At 43.2% G+C, this 25,447-nt stretch overlaps 1 protein-coding gene across 1 annotated transcript in view; it reads left to right on the forward strand.

The window, feature by feature from the left end:
• Nucleotides 1–1,031: 1,031 nt before the first annotated feature.
• Nucleotides 1,032–25,447, forward strand: part of LOC308295226 (uncharacterized protein) — a 33,893-nt gene continuing 9,477 nt past the window's right edge. The window contains exons 1-14 of the mRNA XM_080738235.1: nt 1,032–1,161; nt 3,997–4,120; nt 5,341–5,424; nt 5,892–6,035; nt 6,722–6,864; nt 8,496–8,795; nt 9,202–9,342; nt 11,107–11,217; nt 11,464–11,650; nt 12,451–12,605; nt 19,677–19,858; nt 20,479–20,606; nt 21,556–21,639; nt 22,519–22,758. Of these exons, the coding sequence (XP_080594361.1) occupies nt 1,069–1,161; nt 3,997–4,120; nt 5,341–5,424; nt 5,892–6,035; nt 6,722–6,864; nt 8,496–8,795; nt 9,202–9,342; nt 11,107–11,217; nt 11,464–11,650; nt 12,451–12,605; nt 19,677–19,858; nt 20,479–20,606; nt 21,556–21,639; nt 22,519–22,758 (2,116 nt within the window). The 5' untranslated portion in view covers nt 1,032–1,068. The remainder of the gene's footprint in view (nt 1,162–3,996; nt 4,121–5,340; nt 5,425–5,891; nt 6,036–6,721; nt 6,865–8,495; nt 8,796–9,201; nt 9,343–11,106; nt 11,218–11,463; nt 11,651–12,450; nt 12,606–19,676; nt 19,859–20,478; nt 20,607–21,555; nt 21,640–22,518; nt 22,759–25,447) is intronic.

Consider the following 25,447-nt stretch of genomic DNA (forward strand, 5'->3'; position numbering starts at 1 on the left):
AAAGTTTGCAGGATTGAGACATTTTGAACAAAATGCGTGATTTCCCCCAAATTCTGCACGCACATTCCCACTAGGTCAAGGAACAAATGCCACCCTTTTCACATTTGCCCACATTGGTTATAGCACCACCAGTAGGGCGACTTTTGCAAAACTCATCTCAGAAGATTTTTTTTTTTTTTTAATTTGGAAGGAGTGAGGCAGAGGCGTAATTTAACCAAAATCTAGATTTCTTTCCCCCTGCAAAAAACTGCTGTTTTAGGGCCCATTAGGCCTACATTTAGGTTACAGCAATTTCACACCAGAAAGGTTCTACATAGTACTACATTGCAAGTCTTATGCTAATGAAGATATTCCACAGTAACCCATATCATTATTGAAATGAGTAGAATACTTGTCTTCATTGTGAATGTGTGTCATTTTGTGCTTTAGTAAATCAATTTCATATTGAGGAAATGGTTATGTTGATTCTACTGTATGCACTGACCTGACCAAAGACAAACAATAATAATGATGATAATTATAACAATTATTTATAATAATTATATGACTTGAGTACAAAAGTACCCCAATTTAAAAAAGCCATTGAGCTTTCTTGTGGTTTAAATCATTTTAGTTGACCTTGTATCAGTGAACTCTACTGTCCTGTACTTTTTCCTATGCAAACTTACCATGGAATATATCATATCAGTCAATCATTTTTTTTCTTTTCTTTTCATAATTTGTATGTAGTCTGTGAGTAGCCAAAGTTTTACATTTTGGTTTACAGTTTTAAAGACTGTGTATCTGAACTGTATTTGTCCTGTGCTGTGCTTTTGCTATGCAAACACTACCCATAATGTATTCAATCTGTGTGTGTGTGTGTGTGTGTGTGTGTGTGTGTGTGTGTGTGTGTGTGTGTGTGTGTGTGTGTGTGTGTGTGTGTGTGTGTGTGTGTGTGTGTGTGTGTGTGTGTGTGTGTGTGTGTGTGTGTGTGTGTGTGTGTGTGTGTGTGCATGCGCGTGTGTGTGTGTGTGTGTGTGTGTGTGTGTGCGTGCGTGTGTGTGTGTGCCGTGCACTGCGTGCAGTGTGATGTCGCGGTTGGAGCTGGTTCCCCCAGAGGGAGGGGCTTTCATCAACCTGCCTGATGGACGGATGGAGGTGAAGAGAAGACCTTTTGGGGCGGTGAGTCTCTCTTTACACCAGGGTTTCTTAAGGCTCTAACAGAGTCCAGGGTGAAGAGCTATTCATTTCACCTCGTAGTTTCCTAGCTATCACCTAGGCTTTGTTATGTATTTTTAAAGGGTGATAGCTAGAAAACTACACCGCAGTGAAGTGAATAGCTCTTAACCCTGGACGTCCAGGGGATGCCTCAGAATACTGTGATAATATTTGGAATTCATCAACATCACTTCAGTTTCACCACTTAAACCTAGATTTAATGAAACAGACCTGAGTTGCATTGGACTTGATGAGTGCTTTTTCCATCTGCACCAACTCTCTTCACCACAAATAGCAGATCTACAAGCTCACACTGTGTCACGTTGTGAGCTGGGGTTTAAAGGACAACTTTGTTTTTTTACAACAAGGGTTCATATTTTAGATTGTAATTAAAGAATATGAAAGATGAGTGTTAAAATGATTTCATTTACTTCATTCTATTGTTTTAGAGATTCTTATTTCAGTGGCTGGGGGCATGCGTACAAGAGGCTAAATATGTAATTTTACACAGAATAAGCCCATTCCCAAGATACAACGCAACCTTTCATGGTTGTATGTGACTTATGGGGGCTAGAAGTGTTACTGTAAATAGCAATAAAGAAACTGCTGGCTTATTGTGTCTAAAAAGACATATTTAGCCATTTGTACGCATGCCCCGATCAGAGATTCCGTTAGCCGGTATTTACCGGCCATTGGCCGGTTAAATGTTTCATTGGCCGGTAATTATAAAGTCCACCGGCCACCGTGGCCGGCTGGGAAAATGCCTCTTAGGCTATTTTATCATTTAATCTTATTATTCACATAATTATTTGTCTAAAGTAGTAAGCTACAACCATTAAAACCTATCATAATTTTAAATTTGTATCATGTTCTGTCTTCTGTGAGTCTGACGACAGCGGAGCTGCTTCATGCTGCGCTGTTAGAGGTGGGACTTTCGCGAACGAATCAAGTCTTTTGAACGGCTCTTTGAAATGAACGGTTCACAGTAGGGAGCCGTTCCTGAACAGTGGTGGGAAAAGCACGCTAGTCTTTTGAACGGCTCTTTGAAAGGAACGGATCCCAGAGATCCGGCTCACTTCAAATAGCCATAAATCCCATCTCTATGTTACGTGCATTGGAAATATAGGAGCTTCAAGCTCACAACAAGTCGAAACGCGCATCGCTGTGAGCTTGTATGTCTGCTATTTTAGACAAGCACACGGCCTTACGGAGAAGCACACATCACGTTTCACAGCTCCGTCAAGTTGATAGCCTTACATTAATGCGCTAGTGTTATAATCAGAACAGAACTGGGGTTCTAGACCAAGCTGGACCCAGAGTAGACGATAATGAAAAAGGGACCCGAACTCTGTGGAATCGTGGATATTATAATGACTTTCTGATCGCATGGATGTGATCCCATCGTGGTCAAAGCAACAGAGGCAAGTTAGTAACCTTCCTTGCACCAACATAACATTAACAAAACAAAACAAATGTTGTGTGTTTGCATATAAAGGTTTCATGAGACGGTGAAGCCAAAATCATATAGAATACAATTAACTTATTAATTTGTAGGCCACGTAGTCTACTGTGTGGCAGGGCGCGCAAACGGTTCGCTTGTGTTGCGCGCCCACTTTAACATATTCACTTCTTTATACTACTACATAACATAAGTAGTAAGGATATTATTTTGTTAACTCAGGAACAGATTTCAATTGCATCTGTGATAAAGAGCAATTAAGGAAGCCCAGCACATAAAATGGGGTAATTATTATGTGCACCATGCACATACAGTATCTCATCTGCAAACACGTGTGACGTTCAATATAATATGGCCGATAAATTAATTGATTGGCCGGTAAACTATAATCCTGCCGGCCACGGTGGCCGGCCCCAAAAATGCCTAGCGGAAACCCTGGCCCCGATGCGCATAAATGCCCCACATTTTAGTATGGTAAACGCAATAAAACAATAGAACGAACAAACACCCTGTCTCCCTCTCCGAGGACCAGATCGCTGTCTCTAAGGTATGATAGGGCTGCCTGTCGCCATCCTGGCATTTTATTTGACCATTAAATTGTCACTCAAATAATTGCTGATTCCAGATTTCGTGTTGTTTTTCCGTTGTACATGATTGGAACATAAAAATGACTATTTCTGTTTGGCGTCATCAGCTTTTTAAACAATAAGTTGCACAAGGCAGTAAATAGCAAATTAACTTAATGATGGAATGATCGAATATCTTTCATATCGAATATCTCCAGTAAGCTCGATCCCTGGATCATTGGTAATGTCGGAGGTTCTCTCTGTGCTTCTGCAAAAAAAGAAAAAAGAAAAAAAGAAAAAGCAAGTCATTTCGCCCAGCAGTTCTCAAATGATGGCCTGTTGAAACAGTTTGTCTCACTCTCACATGCAGTACAAACAAATGAGCAGAGATAAAGTTGTTTCCTCAAAGAAATAAAACCCAGTTTGAAGTGAGCGGTGCATTTGAGCAGTTCATTCCATTAAGCTATACAGTATATATGAATTCTTGTTCCATGATGTTGCTCCCAGAACATGAAGTCCCTTCTGTCCACTAGAGGTCACCCTCTAACCTCTTTAATCGTCCATGGCAGCAGCTGTTGCTACTCGTATGCCTCACCCAAAACATACTGTACATAGCTACACACTCGGTCAAGCATGGTAAAAAAATAGACAGGTTGCGGATCTCATTTTTCATTGATGTCATTTCATGTGTTTTCCAGTGAGACTGATTCCAATTTTTGTTTACACGAGATGGAACTGTTCGCTATAACATCTATTTGTTGTTTTTGTTTCTAGACAACCCCAGGAGACAGAAGAGCTGCCTGTTCTCCTGAACAGAAGAAGAGAAGATATTTACCAGAATGGATGACCTCATGGATAACCTCTGACTCCAGCCTCCGGTTGCTAACTTCACCTAAAGGTGTGTGTGTGTGTGTGTGTGTGTGTGTGTGTGTGTGTGTGTGTGTGTGTGTGTGTGTGTGTGTGTGTGTGTGTGTGTGTGTGTGTGTGTGTGTGTGTGTGTGTGTGTGTGTGTGTGTGTGTGTGTGTGTGTTAGAGCTGGGATACCCGACCGAAAACCCTAGGGGCCCGTCAGTACCCGAGGGTACGGGCTCGGGTCGGACGCATTTTCATAATAAATTGTCGGACGTCGATTCGGGTCGGACAGATTTTTGCTATAGCCTCTGGCTCTGCCTTCCTATGACATGCATCATGCACTCTCTCTGATGATACACGCAGCGTGCAACTCCTGTGTGCCCATGTGTGTTGCACTGTGTGTGTGGCTGCTCGCGCTAATGTTGCAGCCGGAGACATAACTCTGAGCATGGAGAAAAGTCCCACGCTGAGGTAAACGCAATGGTGTGGTTTCATTGGAAGTGGCGTGCCGCTGAATGGAGCTCCCTGCTTGTGTTCCCACTACTTCACCTTGCATTGGATGTTTATTCATCAAGGCTGCGTTGAGCAGCAGTGAGAAGAGGAGCACTTTTTTTCTCTTCTTGGCTCCGTCCGTTTTGTCAGTGCAGTAGTGGTGAAGGTGGATGGGGAATATGGTCATTTTATTTTTGAACAAATCAAGCACTCGCTTTCTCTTGCCTGTGACGTCAACAGTCACCCATGCTTGATCTGTCCAGTGCCCTGCAGCCGTGCAGCGCTGAGCAGAGCGCTCAGCAGCCAGTCAGCACACAGCCACAGACGGAGCGGAGAGCTCAAATGGAGCACATAGTAAATACACTTGGCTAGGTTGTCATTGATAGTGTGGTGTAGTTGTGGATTGGACTTTTTAATTAGCTTGCATTGCGATGCAGTCGCTATTCTGCATCGATGCGGTGGCGTGACAATCGATTAATAGCCTACGTTTGTTGATTTTCCTCAACGGTGATCCGATAGCTTAGCTACATGCTCATGCCGTTCCATCTGCCTCTTATTAGACAGAACAGAGATTTAGGCATTTATTAATAAATAAGATACAATGTTGTGCTCTACGAACTGTGAGAGACGGCCAACCCATTTTGTTTTTCATATAAATATGCAAGGATGGGTGTGAAAACCATCGTCAGTAATGTAATCGTCAGTGGTAAGTCCTTATTCATGTCATATCAAAGTCCTTATTATTAAAGTCCTTATTGTATTCCTTCATTGCAGACCAGTGTGCAGAGTCCAGCCTGAAGGTGAAGATGAGTTGGAGTGTTTCTGTTAAACAGGAACCTGAAAACCACCTGGACATCAGTACGTTTCATGCTCTCTCTCTCTCTCTCTCTCTCTCTCTCTCTCTCTCTCTCTCTCTCTCTCTCTCTCTCTCTCTCTCTGGACATCAGTACGTTTCATGCTCTCTCTCTCTCTCTCTCTCTCTCTCTCTCTCTCTCTCTCTCTCTCTCTCTCTGGACATCAGTACGTTTCATGCTCTCTCTCTCTCTCTTTCTCTCTCTCTCTCTCTGGACATCAGTACGTTTCATGCTCTCTCCCCCTCTTTTTTTGGTAATAGGGTTAATTAGTTACAAAGAGACACACATCCAAACTGGAATATGCTCCAAGCATTTGTTTGAAATTAGGATGTTTGCAGCAAATGGATTTTTTTTTTAATGAATGAGAATAGACTTTAGAGTTGAAGGTCTTCCAACTACCAAAGCTATAAAACATGAAATAATGTACAGTTCAAACATTTAATGGTTTTTCTCACATTTCATCCCCCATAGCTGTCCTGCCCCTCCCTGTGTGTAAAGAGGAGCTGGACCAAGAGGAACCACCACAACATCCACAGATTAAAGAGGAACAGGAGGAGCTGCTACAAGAGGAGGCTGATGGATACACGTTGACATTACTAGCAGTGAGAAGTGAAGGTGATGATGCAGACAGAGAGACAGAGGCTGTAGCCAGCACCTCAACTGAACACATGAAAACACAAGCTGATGTAGAGGACTGTGGAACATCACAACCAACTAGTGGCTCCTCTCTCCACACTCTTCTCAATCTGACGTCACTGAAGACCGTGATATGAGAGAGAGAGAGAGAGAGAGAGAGAGAGAGAGGGAGAGGGAGAGGGGGAGGGGGAGAGAGAGAGAGAGAGAGAGAGAAGAATGATGCAGAGAGTCACAGAGAGTTCTCAAAGCGGAGAATACAATAATCATCTGTGATTTTACAACACTGTTTCCCAAGCACTGGGTTGGGACCCATTTGTGGGTCGCGAATCTTTTTTTATGGGTCCCTTAATGTTTGGTTTCCTACATTTAGTTTTGTATCATTCAAAAACTTTCACAAAACACCCCCCCCCCCCCCCCGCAACAAGTCCAATTTTGCTGCATGTATTGTATATGAATAAGTCACTGTTTTAACTGTCACTGTAACTCTGAGAGTGTACAAATGGAACCAAGTGAACCCACAAGGATCCATTTTATTTTCTCAGAGTTAGGAGAGTCTTTGAAATTAAAAGGATTAAGAACCAATCTCTTAATTTAACAAGTGTATTATCAATGAGTGTAATTAATTAACTAGTGCATTCAATTTAATTGCATGTTGTTCCAATCAGGAGGTGCCGAGCCCGCCCCCAAGGTGAGGAAGACCACTGACGTTGACCGGGCCCTCATGACGAGGAAGACTACTCATGAAGATGACAGGGGCCCCATGTTGAAGAAGACCACTGATGAAGATGACTGCAGTCCTTCTCAAGTGGTCAGTTCTTTAAACCTGTCTAATTGCCACCATAGGTCGCAAGTTTAGTATGTAAACGGTCACAGCTTGTCCGTATGTGTGTGTGTGTGTGTGTGTGTGTGTGTGTGTGTGTGTGTGTGTGTGTGTGTGTGTGTGTGTGTGTGTGTGTGTGTGTGTGTGTGTGTGTGTGTGTGTGTGTGTGTGTGTGTGTGTGTGTGTGTGTGTGTGTGTGTGTGTGTGTGTGTGTGTGTGTGTGTGTGTGTGTGTGTGTGTATCATGCCTGACACTGTGGTTCTATGGGTTTGTCTCTCGGACAACCATGCTCTGACGTCACTGTGATGTCAGGGGAACCACTCTTAACAGAATGGGTTTGCCGCTCTGACATCATGCTCTGGCTTCACTGTGATGTCACACTAACAGAATCCCTTTTATGCCCATATACTGTATGGAGTTCCCTAATGTCATCAATATTAAATCCATATCTAACAGGACTTCATATGGGAATGCCCATATGGAGGCCACATCGGCCACATACCACACTAACGGCTGGTTCTACAGACAGGGATCTCCATGTATGGGCATAAAAGGGTATGATGTCAGATGTCAGATGTCATAGACATCATAGGACTTTCACATAACAAATAACTGAGTGAGCATGTTTGAGCTTTCAAGGCATACCTCCATATACAGTACAGGGATCTCCATATATGGGTACCAGGGGTCTCCATATATGGGTAAATGGTCCGATATACTGTACATCACTGGCCAGATGGCCTTGCATGTCGCCCTGAGACGTCTTACTAGTATTATAATTAGGGCTGGGCTAATCACATTTTAATCGCACATCGATATTTGACCTGAGAAGCATTTTTTTCTCAAGTAAAGCACATTTTGTTGTACGAGTGAATCAACGAGTGAGTTTTTTAAATCTAAATTTCGCATCCTTTGGGCCAAGCAAAGCGCTCTGATCGGCTACTTCTCCCTTCGCGTTTGTTGTCTCTTCTTGGTTGGTGCATCGCTATGATCGGTATGCCCGAAACAGAAGGTTCTGTGGTGCAAAAACAAAGTGCGATTAAAATGCGTTAATTCTTTTAATCGCGTTAATTGTCTGTAATTAATTCATCGCAATTAATCAGTTAAAGTCCCAGCCTTAAAGGACAACTTTGTTTTTTTACAACAAGGGTTCATATTTTAGATTGTAATTAGAGAAAAGAAAAAGTGAGTGTTAAAATGTTTTCATTTGCTTCGTTCTATTGTTTTATCACGTTTACCGTGCTAAAATGTGGGGCATGCGTACGCATTGGGGCTAAATATATAAGTGGCTAAATATGTCATTTTAGACACAATAAGCCAGCAGTTTCTTTATTGCTATTTACAGTAACACTTCTAGCCCCCATAAGTCACATCCAACCATGAAAGGTTGCGTTGTATCTTGGGAACGGGCTTATTGTGTGGAAAATGACATTTTTAGCCACTACGCATGCCCCCAACCACTGAAATAAGAATCTCTAAAACAGTAGAAAGAAGTCAATTAAATAATTTTAACACTCATCTTTTATATTCTTTAATTACAATCTAAAATATGAATCCTTGTTGTAAAAAACTAAAGTTGTCCTTTAATTGTAATCTAATATATGTATTTGTTGTTCTAGATGATTCCCATCCCTGGAGGAGAGTCCCTGATGGGTACTGATGACCCCGCCATCCCCCCAAGGACCCTCCCCGTTCTACAAGGACCCTTCTACAGGGACCTTTCTACACAGACCCCCCAGACCTGTCTCCCCTCTCTCCCTGCTGCTATGCAGCCTGATGGCAGTTATCCTCTCCAGGCTCCCAGCATGTCTCATTACAGCAGAACACCAGTTCATCCAGTAGCTTCCAGACCAAACATGATGAACCAGGAGGTCTCCAACACTCAGTTTGAGAGCTTCGATTCAGGCTACTTCACCCAGGTGAGACATTTAGCTCCCATCCAGTTATTACATTGGCATGGGGCGCAGCCCCAAGAAAGAGGAAAAACACAGACTAGGACAACAAGAACTCAGTCTCACTGTCATTGAGAAACAAAATAATTAATATTGTTGGGAGGAAATAACTTTGATTTGATTAGATTTTTATTCAGCACCTTTTAAAAAAAACAATACAATAAAAATATTCCACCAAAATAGAAAAGAATTAAAGTGTTTGGAGGAGGCAAGAAGCTCAACTGTATGGTCCTCCTCTCCTAGGCAGAGAGGTTAGAATATACATATACACGTATATTCACTGTGTAAAACTGTCGTAGGATAAGATATACTGGGTTTAATCTGTTAATGCTGGTGTGTTCCGCTGTTAATGGAATGTCTGTGGCCTCCCCAGCGAGCCCAGGTGTCTGCGGTCCACTCGGGTGGTTCTCCCAGCTCTGATGTTCAGCAGGCCCTGGCAGCATCTCCCAGCCCCGTGCTCCACATCACCATTGACAACATGTCATTCCCCGTCACACTGGACACACTGCATCAGGTAACTACAAAATCCTCACTGTTGAGCTCTGTAACACAAAGTCGTCAGGTGGCTCCTTCCAGTTAATTGTTTTTTATGGTTTAAATCAGTGTTTCTCAATCTTTTTTGGCTTGAGTACCCCTTTTTGCTGATTTTTTTAAATCCAAGTACCCCCTGTACCCGACAACATTTCCCAACCGCGTAACTAACATAACTAGCGGTATATGATAACCCCCCTTTTCACAACAAATAAAAAAGGGAGTGAGAGTTTCAACACTGTGGCCATAACATTTCTGTCCAGTTTTCGTGTCAATAACTTACATTCAAACAACATTCAAACACATCCCAGTTGCCTGGTACCATGTAATTTGGGTTGGCAACTATCAGGCTCACAAGTTTCTCCAAGTGTCATCATTAAACATACTGTAACATGTTGTTTCTCTTCCTAATTCAATTGTAGTTAATTGTCTAACTATGAATGATAGTATCATGATTTATACTTCTATTTTACTTTTTTGGGGGCATTATCTTGAGTACCCCCTGCAGTACCTCCTCTATTTGAGAAACACTGGTTTAAATGACAGTTTTTGGAGAGGTGCAAGCGCTCCCAATGCTTGACTGAGTGTGTATGTAACTATGTATGTACTGTATGTATGAATGTAGCATATGTAATGGTTAGGGAAAGTTAGCCGAGTCTTTGACCAATCTGGGAACTAAATGCTTACTAATAGCTTTCTTCACAGATATGTTCATAAAGGTGTCTACTATCACCTCTGAACATTTTCTAACCCAACTCCCTTGGGAAACTTTGTGGGAGCCAATCAAAGTTGGGGTCTCATTGACTTTAACTCATACACAGCCAACTTACAATATGCTTGTGCGCTTATAAGCCAGGAATATTGTAAACTTTTCAGTTATACAGTACATCATTCTAGCCGGCATGAAATAATTGTAGGCTGTAGTGGATTTAATGTACCACTAGATAGCACCAACGATTAGGTCTCCGGCCTTTGCTATTAGGCCTCATGATATTAGGCTGCCCATCCACTTTACATTGGACCGGAGCTAGCGTTGGGATGGAAGAGCGTGGGACCCTGTGCGCCACACACTCGCTTGATGGTGTAAAAAACCTAGCGACTATCGCCTGGGGCACACAATAGACGTATTGACGCTGAGATATAGCAGCGTTGCTGTAATGGCTTCCATTGGGAAAATAACATGTTGTTTACGTTGGAGAGACGATCCATTTCCGGTTTCCGGCGATGACGTCATTTCCATCGCAAATCCAATGCTTGGACTCATATGAACCTAGAATGGTCAGTTTTTGCTCTAAAAATGTCAAAGAAATATCAAAAAATTCAAAAAATGATCAAAAAGGCGATGGAAGGTGATCTGGCTACCTCAGCCTTCAGCAAAATGGCGATGGAAGGCGATTTGGCTGTGAGAGGGTTTAATATACAGGAAAATAATAATAAATCTGCTTTAAGTAGAATGTGAAGGGTCAAACTAGGGTTTTTTCATGATTCTGAATCAAATCAAGCATTTGTTTTCCACAAAAAACATTCTTTGGGCAAAAAACGTCCCCCACAAAACTATGGTTTAGTGATGATTCATCACTTTTCACAGACTCCAACTATAACTATGTATGAGTGTACTGGAAACAGCTGCAATACCGCTGGGTGACCAAGTGGCCAGCCTGGGAGAGCAAGTGGTGCTGTTGAGCAGCCGAGAAACTGCTCACTTCAAACTGGGTTTGATTTTGTTATTATTTTTTTTTTTTTTTAGATTTTCTCCAAGTATGGCATAGTCTCGAAGATAATCACCTCCACCAAGAACAATCAGTTCCAAGCCCTGCTCCAGTACAGCGATCCCAGTAACGCCCAAAGGTCCAAACTGGTAAGACCCATTTCACCCTGTCTACCAATGCAACCTCATTTGGTGTCTTTCCAGTTCAGTCTTGTGGTGTTGTCTTGTGGGACTAAAGCCAGACCAATGCCAGGTCTTTGGGACCAATGCCCGTTTCGGAGAGCATTAGACCTAGACCACCAATTATCAATGTTGTGACTGACATCTTGTCAAAAAAGAACTACGGTATATTACATCTGAGACATGTATCTGTGTATGTCCTCTCCTCTCCCCAAGGCCCTGGACGGTCAGAACATCTACAACGCGTGCTGCACGCTGCGCATTTCCTCCTCCAAGCAGGTCAACCTCAGTGTCAAATACAACAACGACAAGAGTTGGGACTACACACAGCCGGACCTGCCGGCCGGTGACCAGCCCCCAGCCGCTGCTACTCCATCCAACTCCCTGCTGGGTAATTTCCCAGGTACATCCCGCTCCTTTTTAATTCTTTCTACTTCAAAAGGAAAAGTGTGTGTGTGTGTGTGTGGGGGGGGGGGGGGGGGGGGGATATTAACACTCCCCACCAGCCCAACACTAGAACATTGTGTCTATGCTCGATAAATCTCTGTTCTCAATCTTCTTTGGCAAGTAGCCACCGAACCAATGATTAGAACTAGTAGTAGTCAATGGTTGTTAACACATCGGATGCCCACGTGGTGTCTACAAGTCAATTTCTTTGATGTCGCTGGAGGCCCACGACGCGTTTGACGCGTTGTACAGTAAACTATACTGTACTGTAGCTACTGCACTTGGCTACCGCGGTGATGAAACAAACTCCATTTCCCAACATGCAGCGCGCAATTACGTCACCCGGACGTGCTGTGTGTCTCGTTGACTTCCTGTTTAGCGGCTGCACAAAAATGCTGTTTTCTCCGGATTCTCTTCCTTTTTTCATTTTTTTCTAAAAACGGCAGCCTCTTCTACATGCCGTAACACAAACACTGTGGCTTAGAAATTATAAAAAAACGGTCCTGACTGAAAGAAAAGATTTTCGCGAAATAAACAGGACATACTCGGATTACATTTACTCGGATTACTTTTCTCGCCAGTACTCTCGCCGGTAGGTAAAATGACGCGTTGCCATGGGCACCAGCAAATTAAGACATCAAAACCACGTGGGCGTCCGATGTGTTAAGGGGTTTCTGTTTGTAACAAGTGACAGCTGGTTTGTAGTGATGTACCCCATGCCATGATTGTGTGTTTCTGTGTTGTTTCCCCTTCAAGGACTGCAACCACTGAGCACTGCTGCTGCAACCGCTGCTGCCATCAGGAGGGTGGCACTGGCCGGGCAGGGACAGTCTGGATCTGGCGGGGGCCTCCTGGTCAGCAATCGCAATGAAGAAGTTAGCAACACGACACACACACAACACAATGAAGAGGTTAGCAACACAACACAACACAACACACACACACACACACACACGCACTAGAGCTGGGAACGGGCCCATTTTTTCTGTCCGTTCCGAACCCGTGTCCGACAGTTTTTTGAACCTTATGTTTCAGCGCCGAAAATAAACATCCAGTGCAAGAACAGTACTGGAAACACAAGCTAGGAGTTCCATTCAGCGGCACGCCACTTCCAATCGAACCAAAACAACGTGTTTACCTCAGCGTGGGACTTTTCTCCATGCTCAGTTATGTCTCCGTTGCTGCAGCAGTGTTTAGCGCGAGCAGCATCAGAGAGAGTGCATGATGCATGTCATAGGTAGGCAGAGGCGAATCGACGTCCGACAATTAATTATGAAAATGCTTCCGGCCCGAGCCCGTCTGGCTTGTCGGGCCCCACGGGTTTTCGGTCGGGTATCCCTGCTCTAACACACACACACACACACACACACACACACACACACACACACACACACACACACACACACACACACACACACACACACACACACACACACACACAGAAACAGCCTGCCTGGACTTCCTTCCTACCAGTCATTATCAGATTTTTTTCTTTATTTTGCCTCTCATTGTTATCTGTTTCACGGGAGTCCGTTTTTACAAGGCCCACGTTGATTTCTCTGCTAAGGGGTCCATGCTTCATCTCTCTCTCAGCTAAGGGAAAATGACAACAGCATGTGTTGAAAATCTGCCACATTATGTTTTGATCTGATCTACAAGCTTACAGTGGCCCAATTCCAATTCGCTGACTGACTCACTGACTTACACTAGGCACGCGTTCACATGAAGTCAGTGAGGGCTTGAGGTAGAGGTCTTCACGGGTCCAAAAAAGCGAACCGAAATCGAAAAGTACCGTCACTGAAAGTGCAGCTTGTTGGTTCCAAACGAACCTCCTAAACAAACTCACTGATGCACCCAGTTTCAGGCTGTACGCAGGCACACAAGCACACAATGTCCACAAAGCGACTTGAAGTTTGGTTGCAGGTTTAATTCTCAAAATAAAGTCATACAAACACGTTCTCCAGGCTAGTTCTGAGGCTCTTCACTGTGGCACTGGTAAAAAACCGTTTGTCCACCAGGTGCATGCCCTTCCCCAATCACCCAGGCCTATATATAGCCTGTCAATCAATCAGGCCTGGGAGTGGCATGCCCCTGGTGCCCAAACCAATAATCCAATAAACAATTAACTCATAAACTAATAGACTAACATGCCAAATAATACCAAATAATCACAAATATAATAATACAAATAATAACTATAAACTAACAAAGAAAAGCAGTGCTGTGGCTTTTACACTCCCCCCCAATTGGGAATTATATGACCAATTACAAACAAAACATTAAAGAAGCCATAAACATTAGAATCATTAATCAAGGGTATGTGGTATGTGTATTGTATTTAGTCTTGACTGATTCTTCTTTGATGACACTGCAAAAGAAAGAAATGAAAGAGAAAGATGGAGGAGAGAAAAGTCAAGCTCTGTTGTAGTCGATGCAGGTGGCTCAGGTCTTGCAGCAGACAGCTAAAGGCTTCATGAAGGCCTCAAGCCACCACAGAAAGAAAGGTACGTGTAGGCCCCTTTCTTCTGGCACATCTTTCTCCTCACCCTTCCCACTCTCCTTCTGCTCCGTCTGCTTCCTCTTCTCCTGGGCACGCTGCTTTTTGTTCATTTTCTTTTGGTTCAGCCGCTTGCGGCCTCCATCCTTTTTGGACCACTGTCCATCGTCAGATGTGACATCACTGACAGCCGAGGAGCCGCCTGTCTCCACAGCCATCTCACTGTCCTCTTGAGTTTCGGATGGGGCGTCGCCGACAGCAGAGGAGCTGCCCGTCTCCACGGCCATCTCACCGTTGTCCATGTCCTCCTCTTCAGTTTCGGATGGGGCGCCGCCGACAGCAGAGGAGCTGCCCGTCTCCACGGCCATCTCACCGTTGTCCATGTCCTCCTCTTCAGTTTCGGATGGGGCGTCGCCGACAGCAGAGGAGCTGCCCGTCTCCACGGCCATCTCACCGTTGTCCATGTCCTCCTCTTCAGTTTCGGATGGGGCGCCGCCGACAGCAGAGGAGCCGCCCGTCTCCGCCGCCATTTCACCATCGTCCATGTCCTCTTCAGCAGGGCTGGTCGGCTGTTCCCACCGGATCTCCTTCAGCTCCAGAACCTTTTCCAGAGCCTGTGGGTCCTTCAGCCCGGACTGTGAGAGTGAGACACTTGCCTCCTCTCCCTGCCACGTCTCTTTGTCCTCTCCTGGAGGTGTCTTCCCCTCCACACTTGCGGTAAAACTCCCTCTGCGCTCCCCCAGACCCTGCATCTGGCTTGGAGCTGCACATTCACACAAGGAAGCAAGCGGTGTGTTCACCGTGTCCTCCTCCTGAATGTTAGCAACATATCTTTTCACCATTTCGTCAATGACCTTCTGACTTAGTTCTGGAGGCGGGTCATCATCCGACCAGTCACCGGGTTCTGGACTCTGTTCATCAGCATACCACCAGTCTGACATTTTGTCAATAACTTCTGGACTGAGCTCAGGAGGTTCATCAGAACCCCACCAGTCTGACATGTTGCCCACCTAAAGTGCGGTGCAGAGCTCACAGGGTCCAGTAGAAAAACGTATCAAAAATAAAATGGCAGTGGCAGTGGCTAAACAACAATAATGTCACAGATAAAAGTCCGACAGTGACATACAAAAATACTAATAATGGACTGTAGAAAAATCACCAATAAAAGTCCAGCGGTGACAAAAGGATAAAAACGGACGGCAGTGCAGCAAACGGGTCACCAATAAGAGCTTTAGCAGTGACAAACACAAAAATGAATAACTCCAAAAGTTATGCCGTTTTCCTGTACAGCTTTTCAGTGTCCGTTTCAGTTACATACCGCAATATCCTTTTGTTTTCTCCCTTTTAAGTGTTGTGGCTTTCCAATGCCAAATCAATCCAACACTTCTCAAGCTCTTTCCTTGTCCAGCTTCTCAAAGGACAGGGTTTTTTACTTTGAAAGTGCAGCTTGTTGGTTCCAAATGAACCTCCTAAACAAACTCACTGATGCACCCAGTTTCAGGCTGTACGCAGGCACACAAGCACACAATGTCCACAAAGCGACTTGCCGTTTGGTTGCAGGTTTAATTCTCAAAATAAAGTCATACAAACACGTTCTCCAGGCTAGTTCTGAGGCTCTTCACTGTGGCACTGGTAAAAAACCGTTTGTCCACCAGGTGCATGCCCTTCCCCAATCACCCAGGCCTATATATAGCCTGTCAATCAATCAGGCCTGGGAGTGGCATGCCCCTGGTGCCCAAACCAATAATCCAATAAACAATTAACTCATAAACTAATAGACTAACATGCCAAATAATACCAAATAATCACAAATATAATAATACAAATAATAACTATAAACTAACAAAGAAAAGCAGTGCTGTGGCTTTTACAGTCACATTTTGACCAATTCCGACCGGGTCCGAAATAATAATCAATTGACAAAACCAAACCCGAGTGTCCCCGTAACCATTACCTCCGATTCCGACCCGTTCCGAGTTGTATTCTTTTTTAAGGACCCGTACCCTAATTGTACCGTTGAAATTTGTCCCGAATTTCGATTATTTCCATGATTCCGAGACCCGACACAGACACATCCCTTCAAAAAAGCGCATAGGAAATAAACAACAGAACAGCCAGGCTAAATAAACAAATTAGCGCAGCAACAGCCGTGCTAATATGCGTGCGTAGGCCTATGCATAAAGGTTTTCTTTGTAAATAGATGTGGACTGGAGGAATAAATGAAACAGACCTTTTTTTTCCATGATCATGGCTACATAGAGACAAGTCGCTACTAGCCTGATTTCAGACCAGCGCAGTCCACTCAGAGGGTGGGCGGGTCTATTGGCTGGAGCCAGGCAAAGTCGCTAGCCTACAGCACTAACTGATCCTAGGTCAGCCTGAATCGAATTGCTTTTTCTCCGCCAGTCCGCCTCCCCCAATCTCCGGCGGGCTTGAGTGAAGTGAATGCAGCTGGCTGCAGGAGCGCACGCACGCACACACACAGCCGCCGCACACAAAAAAACACACAGTGAATGATAGAATACTGTATTAACAGTTTGCAAAATTGCAACAAATAAAAAATAAAATACAAACAGTACAATCATTACGGGTCCTCTCTGGTCCACTCGGGTAATACACATGATGATTACAGTCCCGGTTCCGAGGTGTTCCGAGGGAAATGCGGCCGTTTCCGACCCGGGTCCGTTTGATTATGATAAAACACTGACCGAACCCGTTACGGGTCTCTCGGGTCCTCGGGTAATTTCGGGGTCGGGGCCCCCGTGAAGACCTCTAGCTTGAGGACTGTTCCAATTGAAATGGGTAGAAGTCAGTGAGGGCTCGGGCCCCGCCCTTTTATGCACCGTTTCCGTAAGTGCGCACCTATGCAGGCTTTGGCAAAGGAATTACCCACAGTTCATATAATAGTGTTACTAGAGGAATCTTCCAAATGTCAATCATTTAAATATGCAGATAGGTCATGAATCGCTGTTAGAACGTCAACAAACAGTAGTACTTTCTCACTGTTCTCAAAGGGAGACGGAATGGAAGATACGTATATATTTAGTAGGGATGTCCGATATTGACTTTTTTACCGATAACCGATAATATCCAACTCTTAATTTCCGATACCGATACGATATATGCTAATATAATATTTAGCAGTGATTCTCAACCATTTGAATTTCAAGGACTCGCTTGGACCCCAATTTATATTATAAAATCATATTGAGAGTGTACAAATGGAATGGCTCCATTTGGTTCCATTTGTACACTCAGGGCGGCTTGCACCATGAGGGATTAAATAAATCTTAGTTTAGGGTTAATCATGGTTTTGTTGATCTATGATTTATTTTAAATCGAGGTGTGTTGCACCACTTAAATTTAAGCATTGCTTAACAAATCTGTGATTAAACCCTTAGCCTGTGATTAAAACTATAACCTGCCATTAATTCATGGATTAAATGTCCTCCATCTTGGATTTCGATAGAGGAACAAACTGGAATATGCTATTCTCTTGAGCCTAATATCATTAGCGTTACTCTTGTATTCACTTCTAGGAGAATGTGGGCAGGCCTATGTTAAGAAGAGCGCCTGCAGCCAAAACAAAACAAAACAAAAATATAACGCTCCCCGTCATACGACGGTGACGCTCGGACGCTACAGTGCGGTGCGGCGCGGTGATGCGTGGCTAGAAGCAAGAAAAGACCACAGTTTTGATCACATTCACATTTGAGTCAATTATGAAGCGATTTCGAAAATTAAAACGTCTCCATGTTGATTGGGAAGTCCACAAGCTTCCATGACAAATGTCTGTATGACCCTGTAAATATTTAAATGTTCGCTAATTTAAAATAGCCGATGTACAGTACTACAAGGATGTGATGAGGTGTTTGTTTTCAGCTGTGAAACGCTGTCTGCAGCTTACTTGCTGTGGGGCTTCCCTCACAGGAGGGGGACCCCTATTCATGTCAATGGCATGTTTGCATTTAAACCACCTCTACAGCAGGTTTAAAATTAATCCCTTACTGATGTTTAAATCAAAGTTTAAAGTAGTGGTGCAACAGGATTAACAGTAATCCAGGTTTACAGTGAAAATTCAAACCAAGATTAAAATGATCGTTTAAAACTAAACCTGATTAATGAAAACTAGATTTAAGGTTTGGTGCAAGCTGATTAAAAGATAAACCTTGATTTAAACCAGTTTAAGGCTTAACCAAATGGCCCCATGTTGCTAACTATCTAACATTAGCTGGGGACCAAACTCCACTTTGGGGTTTTTGGCACACCCCTAACTGCCATACAGTAATTTTTTACCGATACAGATATTTTCCGATATAAACTTTTATGCTAATATCGGCCTATAAAATCAGACGGCCGATAATATCAGACATCCCTAATATTTAGTAAAAAATAAGGGGATGAGAAATGTGCAAAATAAATACAAAATGAGTGCCAAGAAGTTCATTCTCTCGCCACTAGGGGGATGCACCCTTAAGCACTTACCAGCTGACGTCACATAAGTCATTGTGGGTGCAGGGCTTGAGGGCTTGCAACTTAGCTTTTGCCAACAAGTCTGTGCCCCTAAGCTAGATGCAGAATAGATATTCCAAGACCCAAATCTAGAGTGAACATTTTTAACTCAAATCTTTGTGTCTGGGGGTCCCTGGAACGAAATATGTTGAAGGGACCCCCAGAAGCAAAGATTTTAGTTCAAAATGTTCACTCTAGATTTGGAATATCTATTCTGCATATAGCTTAGGGAGGACATTGGAATTGGGCCAGCGTGGTGGTTCTGTGTGTTATATTTACTTTCTGATCTCTTCCTGGTATAATGTTGCCCAATCAGAGGGTGACTTACGCATGCATAAACGTGTGAACTGGGCAGGTACACATCTATTTGAAGAGACGTGATTGGCCTGTCCCTGGCTGTACAGGATGACAATACGCTTTCACACACAAAGGGGCCATTTTTTGGGGGTAAACATCTAGCAGATGCTTTAGAGCAGTGGTTCTCAAACTCTGGGTTTCGGGATTTTGGGGGGTCCCCAGATGATTAACTTAATGTGCAACATTGTTTTCTCACTCAACAGTAAACAAATCAACATAAAGTTTAAGTGTATAGAGGGTGTATGCACATTTATAAAGTGACAATTGAAGGACTTTTTTGAATACCTCTACAATGGCAAATGAAACATTGGCCAAATATTAGAGGCAGAAATTGTGAAAATAGACTATTTTCACAATAAAACCGTGTTACAAAATGTAATGCCTGAACTCTTCGTGCTAGCCAGGGTGGGTGGGGGGGAACCCCAGTTAAAATATTATTATTTTGGGGGTCGCGGCCTGAAAAGCTTGAGAACCACTGCTTTAGAGAAGAGTAGAGTGCTAACAAACCACCAGGATACCCATACACCATAGGTAAGCTTCAAAAACATGTTAAAAACTAAAAAAAAACATGATTTGTCCGGAGTCAGTCTTTAAATGTATGATTGGTCCTTCCAAGGCTTTTAGACGCAGGCTGTGGAATGACGAGAGGGAGGAGTCAAGCAGCATGGATGTGGCCACGCCCTCCAAGGCAGCCAATAAGCATAAGCACGGGACCAGAAGTGCACGGAAGACGGCCGAGGCCGAGGCTGCTGGAGGCTCCGCCAAGAAGAAAGGCAAAGGCAAGAAGCCCCGCCACAGGTATGTGTTAGGGGTGCTGGAAAAAATCGATTTGAATTCGAATCGTGTTTCTAACATGGTAAGATTCAGAATCGATTCTCATTTTCCAAAAATCTATTTTATTACGATAATTTATTAGATATTATGTTGTGTTTCTACAAGTTAAAAGAATTTGTGCAAGCATGAATAAATCAAGCATGTTGTCTTGGATTTACCTTTGTTTGTTTTACAATTATAAAAGCTACGTAAATGCACTCTGCTTTCATGCCAGCAGACTTGAGTAGATCCTGATATGAATTGAATAGAGAATCGTTTTGAATCGAGAATTGTTTTTAAATCGGAAAATAATCGTTTCTGAATTCGAATCGTTTGGATTTGAAAGAATCGAAAAAAAATCGTGAATCGTGACACCAAGAATCGATTCTGAATCGAATCGTGGGATACCCAAAGATTCGCAGCCCTAGTGTGTGTGTGTGTGTGAATACATTCTGAGAAAATAGGAGAACAATGAATAACTCATGATATCAACATACAGTTACAGTACAATGTCACCACCTGTGTTCAAAATGTTAAGAGTGTGTGTGTGCGTGTGTGTGCGTGTGCGTGTGCGTGCGTGTGTGTGTGTGTGTGTGTGTGTGCAGCAACAAGGACCCTGACCTGGTCATGGAGTGTGAGACAGAGGAGATCGATCCATGGCAGGAGGTTCCATGGAAGCAGATTGAAGACGAGGATGAAGATGACTGGGACTTCGATGGTGACTACGAGGGTGGTGAGTACGCGCTGTCGCTGACCGTCGGTCGCTATGCCAGTAGAGCGTGGCAGCTGGAGCAAGGATGGCTTGCTCCAGATGCTATCCTAAGTTTCGAGCATATTTTGATTACCGCGATGATATCGTTGGCCGCAATTATTTTTGCCACAATCACTTTATTTTTGTATAGGGTACGCGGGGGTACTGCAGGGGGTACAGGAGAAAATGGGATGTATTTTACTGTTATGGGTAATGACAAAATATTGACAGTCTTTGTATGAACCTACTAATCTGTAAATTGTAAACCCAAATTACATCAATAACTTGACTAGTACAACTGTTATTGAATAGAAAGCCATGGAAAGCCATGAACTGGGCTTTTGATGAGCTTTTGATAAGCAAAATGCTTTATTCAGGGAAGGGGGTACTTGGCTTGAAAGATCTGTATTAGGGGGTACTGCAGCCAAAACAGTTTGAGAACCACTGCTCTATAGCATGCTGCGGTAGCCAAGATACTGAGCTACCAGTAACTCGTTGTCACCATTCAATACGTGGAAGTAGGTTTTTGTCATCACTCAGTGGGTTGGCCTCCATCATGGTCAATAACTATACTTTATATGGCGCAGCTACTTTTTCTCCCAATCAATGGTGTGACAACAAGCTAGCTCAGTATCTCGGCTACTGCACCATTCAATGGTCTGAAACAACGTGACAAATTCACATTTGGTGCGTTGATATCGTTCGAATGGGGTGGTTGAGTTTGCCGGTCAAAGCTTAGCACGTGTCAAGTCAGAAGAACGTAAACCCTTGACTTATGGTCGGTGGACTTGCACTTTTTTGAAATGAGGGAGGGTTAGGGGTCAAATTATGGGAAAGTGAGTGTCCTCTGGTCATATCGGTTAGTATACAGCTGTAAAAATTATAATATATATATATATTTTAATTTTTTAATATTTTTTATTGCTTTAAGGACTGTATCGGAATGGTATCGGTATCGGCCAATACAGATTGGGAAGGAAAAAATGGCAAAGTGATACAAAGGAAGGAGAGGAAGGTAAACACACACCACATTATGTCTGACATCTGATGACTTTCTATACAGGAGGAAAATACCCAGAAAAAAATCTGCTTTAAGTAGGATCATGTGAGGGGTCTAACTAGGGGTTTGTCATGATGCTGAATCCATTGCAAGCATAACTTTCCTTGGGCTAGAAAATGGCCCCCAAAAACACCCACAAAACTGTGAAAAGTGATGACTCATCACTAAACCATCGTTTTGTGGGGCCATATTTTGCCCAAGGAATGTTTTTTTGTGCAAAACAAATGCTTGCAATGGATTCAGAATCATGACAAATCCCTAGTTAGACCCCTCACATCCTACTTAAAGCAGATTTTCTTTCTGGGTATTTTCCTCCTGTATAGAACGTTGATGGGATATATTCCGATTATTCCCCTAAAATGTTATTCAGCTACCCTTCTGAAACTGCTATCATACATTTTCTCACTCCTGGATGTCATACGAACAAAATGATACCACATTATGTTTTGTCCCTTTTGATGGTACCGACATCTCGTCTAGCCCATGGACTAATGTGTCAGGGGAACCACAGCGTCATGCGTGACAGACAGAGATACGCGGACAAGATGTGCCGGTTTTCATAGTAAACTTGCAACCTACAATCGCAATTATACCATATTACTGATCTAAATAAGTTACAATGAATGTGATTCAGGGGCGTAACTACCGTGATGCATACAACGCAATACAACGTTGGGGCCCAGAGTCATTTGTCATAGAGTCATACTACATTCAATTATTGAAATGGTATCTGCAATTAAACATTGAATCAACAAAGCTTTTTCAACCTCAACCAAAAATAACCAATCTGACCAAAATCCAACATTGAATTAACGTCTTCTGCTGTCTGTCAAGCCTCTAGTCGGCGTGTTCGAGACCAAGACGCCGACAAGGCAGTGGATGAGAGTCCTGCTGGGCGTCGCCGTAGTGGCAGGAAGGCAAGACGTCCAGGACGCTCCAACGACCTGGACCCAGAGTCTCCTAACCTCCAGATGGACGTGGATGATGAAGATGATGATGATGATGATGGTGTTGCTGATGGCGACTGGCTCCCAAAGTCAGTGGAAGAGAAGAAGCGGGCCCAAGCCGACATTGGTAAGAATTGATATTGTGAAATATTGTGTTTGAGATTAAATCAAATGAGTGTATTACTTTATTTCTTGTTTTATGGCTTTATTAGGCAGAAATGCAAACATTAAACGCCTCTCCATACTTCGACCGAAATGTTCGGTGAGTTGTGTTTTCCGACGTGAAAATTTCCGAACTCTCGTTCGGTCCAATGCTTTTCAGAAGTCCCGAGGGATATAATGTTATGGTAGAAAAGGACCTTTTGACCGAAAACGGCGGTTTCGGTCGAAGTATGGAGAGGCCTTAACACTACAGTCAAACACTCCAGTTAAAGATATACTGTGTAAGTTGCTCAACTAGTGGTCAGTAGCTCTATAGCAAACCTCGGTCGCGTCCGCGTCTTTTGGCCGTTTTTCGCCGCGGACACCCCCGCGTCTGCCTCCACCTCGCCGAGATCTATCTTTAGAGGGGTCCCTGGTTCCTGTGCGTTCAGGCATTACGGAGAAACAGACTCCTTCACCCATGCTTCACCGTTCACCCGAGTATAGAGACACACGGGAGACTACAAACATGGCCGCCCTAGCGACCCCACTTCAAGATGCGCTGTGATTGGCCGGCAGTGTATAACCCTCGCTGTGATTGGCCGGTAGTGTATGATGACGTCATTTTGCCGCGAAATTCTCCCCCCCTCACGGCTCATAGAAAACATATAAAGAGAAGGCTTTTGAAGCTGAAAATAACGGAGTGGGTGTTTTAAAACTTTAGCGATTTAACAGTTAGGACAATTTTAAGATTTGTTTTATAAAAAAGGTTACATGGTATAACTTTAAGTAAAAAAATCCCTATGCTGCATATGAAATCAAATGAACGTACTATAACATCAAGTCACTTAGATCCTACGTATGATTTCTTTTTGAGCGGTGCTAACCGCTCCTATAGACCGCTTTTTTACCAAAACCATGATGTCAGAAATGATGATGACACAAGTCCGTTAGACCAATGAAACACTTCGATTCTGTTGATCTGTCCATGATGTCATAGTCACATAGGCACCCGATTGGTTAACTCTGATTTAGAACGCGTTTAGGCCGCCTAATTACGTCATAAAAAATTATTGAGCGGTGCTAACCTTGAATTTCAAAATAGTTCATTTGAATTTCTCAATTGTATGAGTCATGTATTATCTATAATACATGAAAACAAACCACACTTTTAGACAGAGCGCTTTAATCACAGGGCCCTGTCTAAAAGTGTGGTTTGTTTTCATGTATTATAGAGATATCCAGCTCAAGACAATTTTGAAATTCAAAGAATATAAATAAACAGCTTATGATTATCATGTAGATCGAAGTACGAGCTTTACCACGCCTAACCAACCCCATATCCTGGACACTTCATGGGAGCGAAAATACAGTAGAACCTCCTTCTCCTCTTTGGATCTGCAACTACTGTTGAATTTTGTACAATCGGTCTCTCATCTTGCCGGCCTTCTGGCTAAACTGGGACAGTGATCATGAAGGTGATACCTATAATAATGTCATGTTTGGCAGATCCTTGCGGATGTCAGCACTGAGTGACAGAGAGAATGTTTGCAAGATGTCTAGAATGTCTAGAACCACTCCACAGCAGATGTGGGAAAGTCTCGACCAAACAAGTCCAGTATTTGTCTGCAACTCTACAGATCCTTTTGTCATTGTGGTTAAAGTAAAGCAATAGAAACTGTGCATGACATTCCAGCTGCTCTTCATGCTCTTTGGTCTTGGGCTTCTCAGCCATCATTTGCAAGAAGACATCAAATATCGTCCCAACAGAAATAACACTCTACATGCCAGACTTGTCTTTTCGAATGACTTTGTCTTCAAATTATCTGAACATGACCTTTCAGAGACTTCCTAATTGTTGGAAGTCTGATCATGTTTCCTATATATCATCTATTGTGATGTAGAAATGACATCATGTAAATCATTGAATGGAATTGGTTTATATTGATGATGTATATTGTGAATATTAATTATTAACCTAGTGATTGTGAATGCTAGCTTGACGATGCTGATAAATGCTGACTTGGCGATTGTGAATACTAAACTGCTCATGTTGAATTCGGCTAATTCATGGTTAGAACAGTTATTGATTGATGACGGCCATTTGATTGAAGACACACAAAGCATATATGATTGCCAGACCCATGAAATGGGTAGGCCTACATAAGCAAATGTCGGTCTGTCCCTTTTCTATATAAAGGGTATATATGATGATGACATGATGATGACATGCCTACAAAAAGCATGATGTCATAAATGATGATGACAGACAGGGGGTTGGCAGAACCGGGGTCTGGCACAACCAGGTTGACCTGGTCTAGTTATTTAAAGAAAAACAAGGCTTGAAAATTGTCCACAATGTATCTCCCTAAATATATTTGCACCGCTCACTTCGCACGGGTGCGATTTTTTTCTTCTTTTTTTAATCATTCATCATTCATGGAATACATAGGCAGTAGGCCTACTACTACAGGTGGTGGAAATAAAAGCACAGTACAAACTACACATTTTCAGATTGGGAGTCTGAGTCAGAGGAGGAGGAGGAGAGGGAGGTGGTGCGCGGGTCTCGGCGTGCACAACTCGAGTCCAGTGACGAAGGCATAGTAAAAATTATAAAAAAACACAAGCTGGCCTCTTCAGTGTTGCTGGATTACGATAATTATCGTATTTGTACG

This window comes from Nannobrachium achirus, assembly GCF_963921795.1.
Source record: "Nannobrachium achirus genome assembly, chromosome: 2".
In the NCBI taxonomy this organism is placed as follows: Eukaryota; Metazoa; Chordata; class Actinopteri; order Myctophiformes; family Myctophidae; genus Nannobrachium; species Nannobrachium achirus.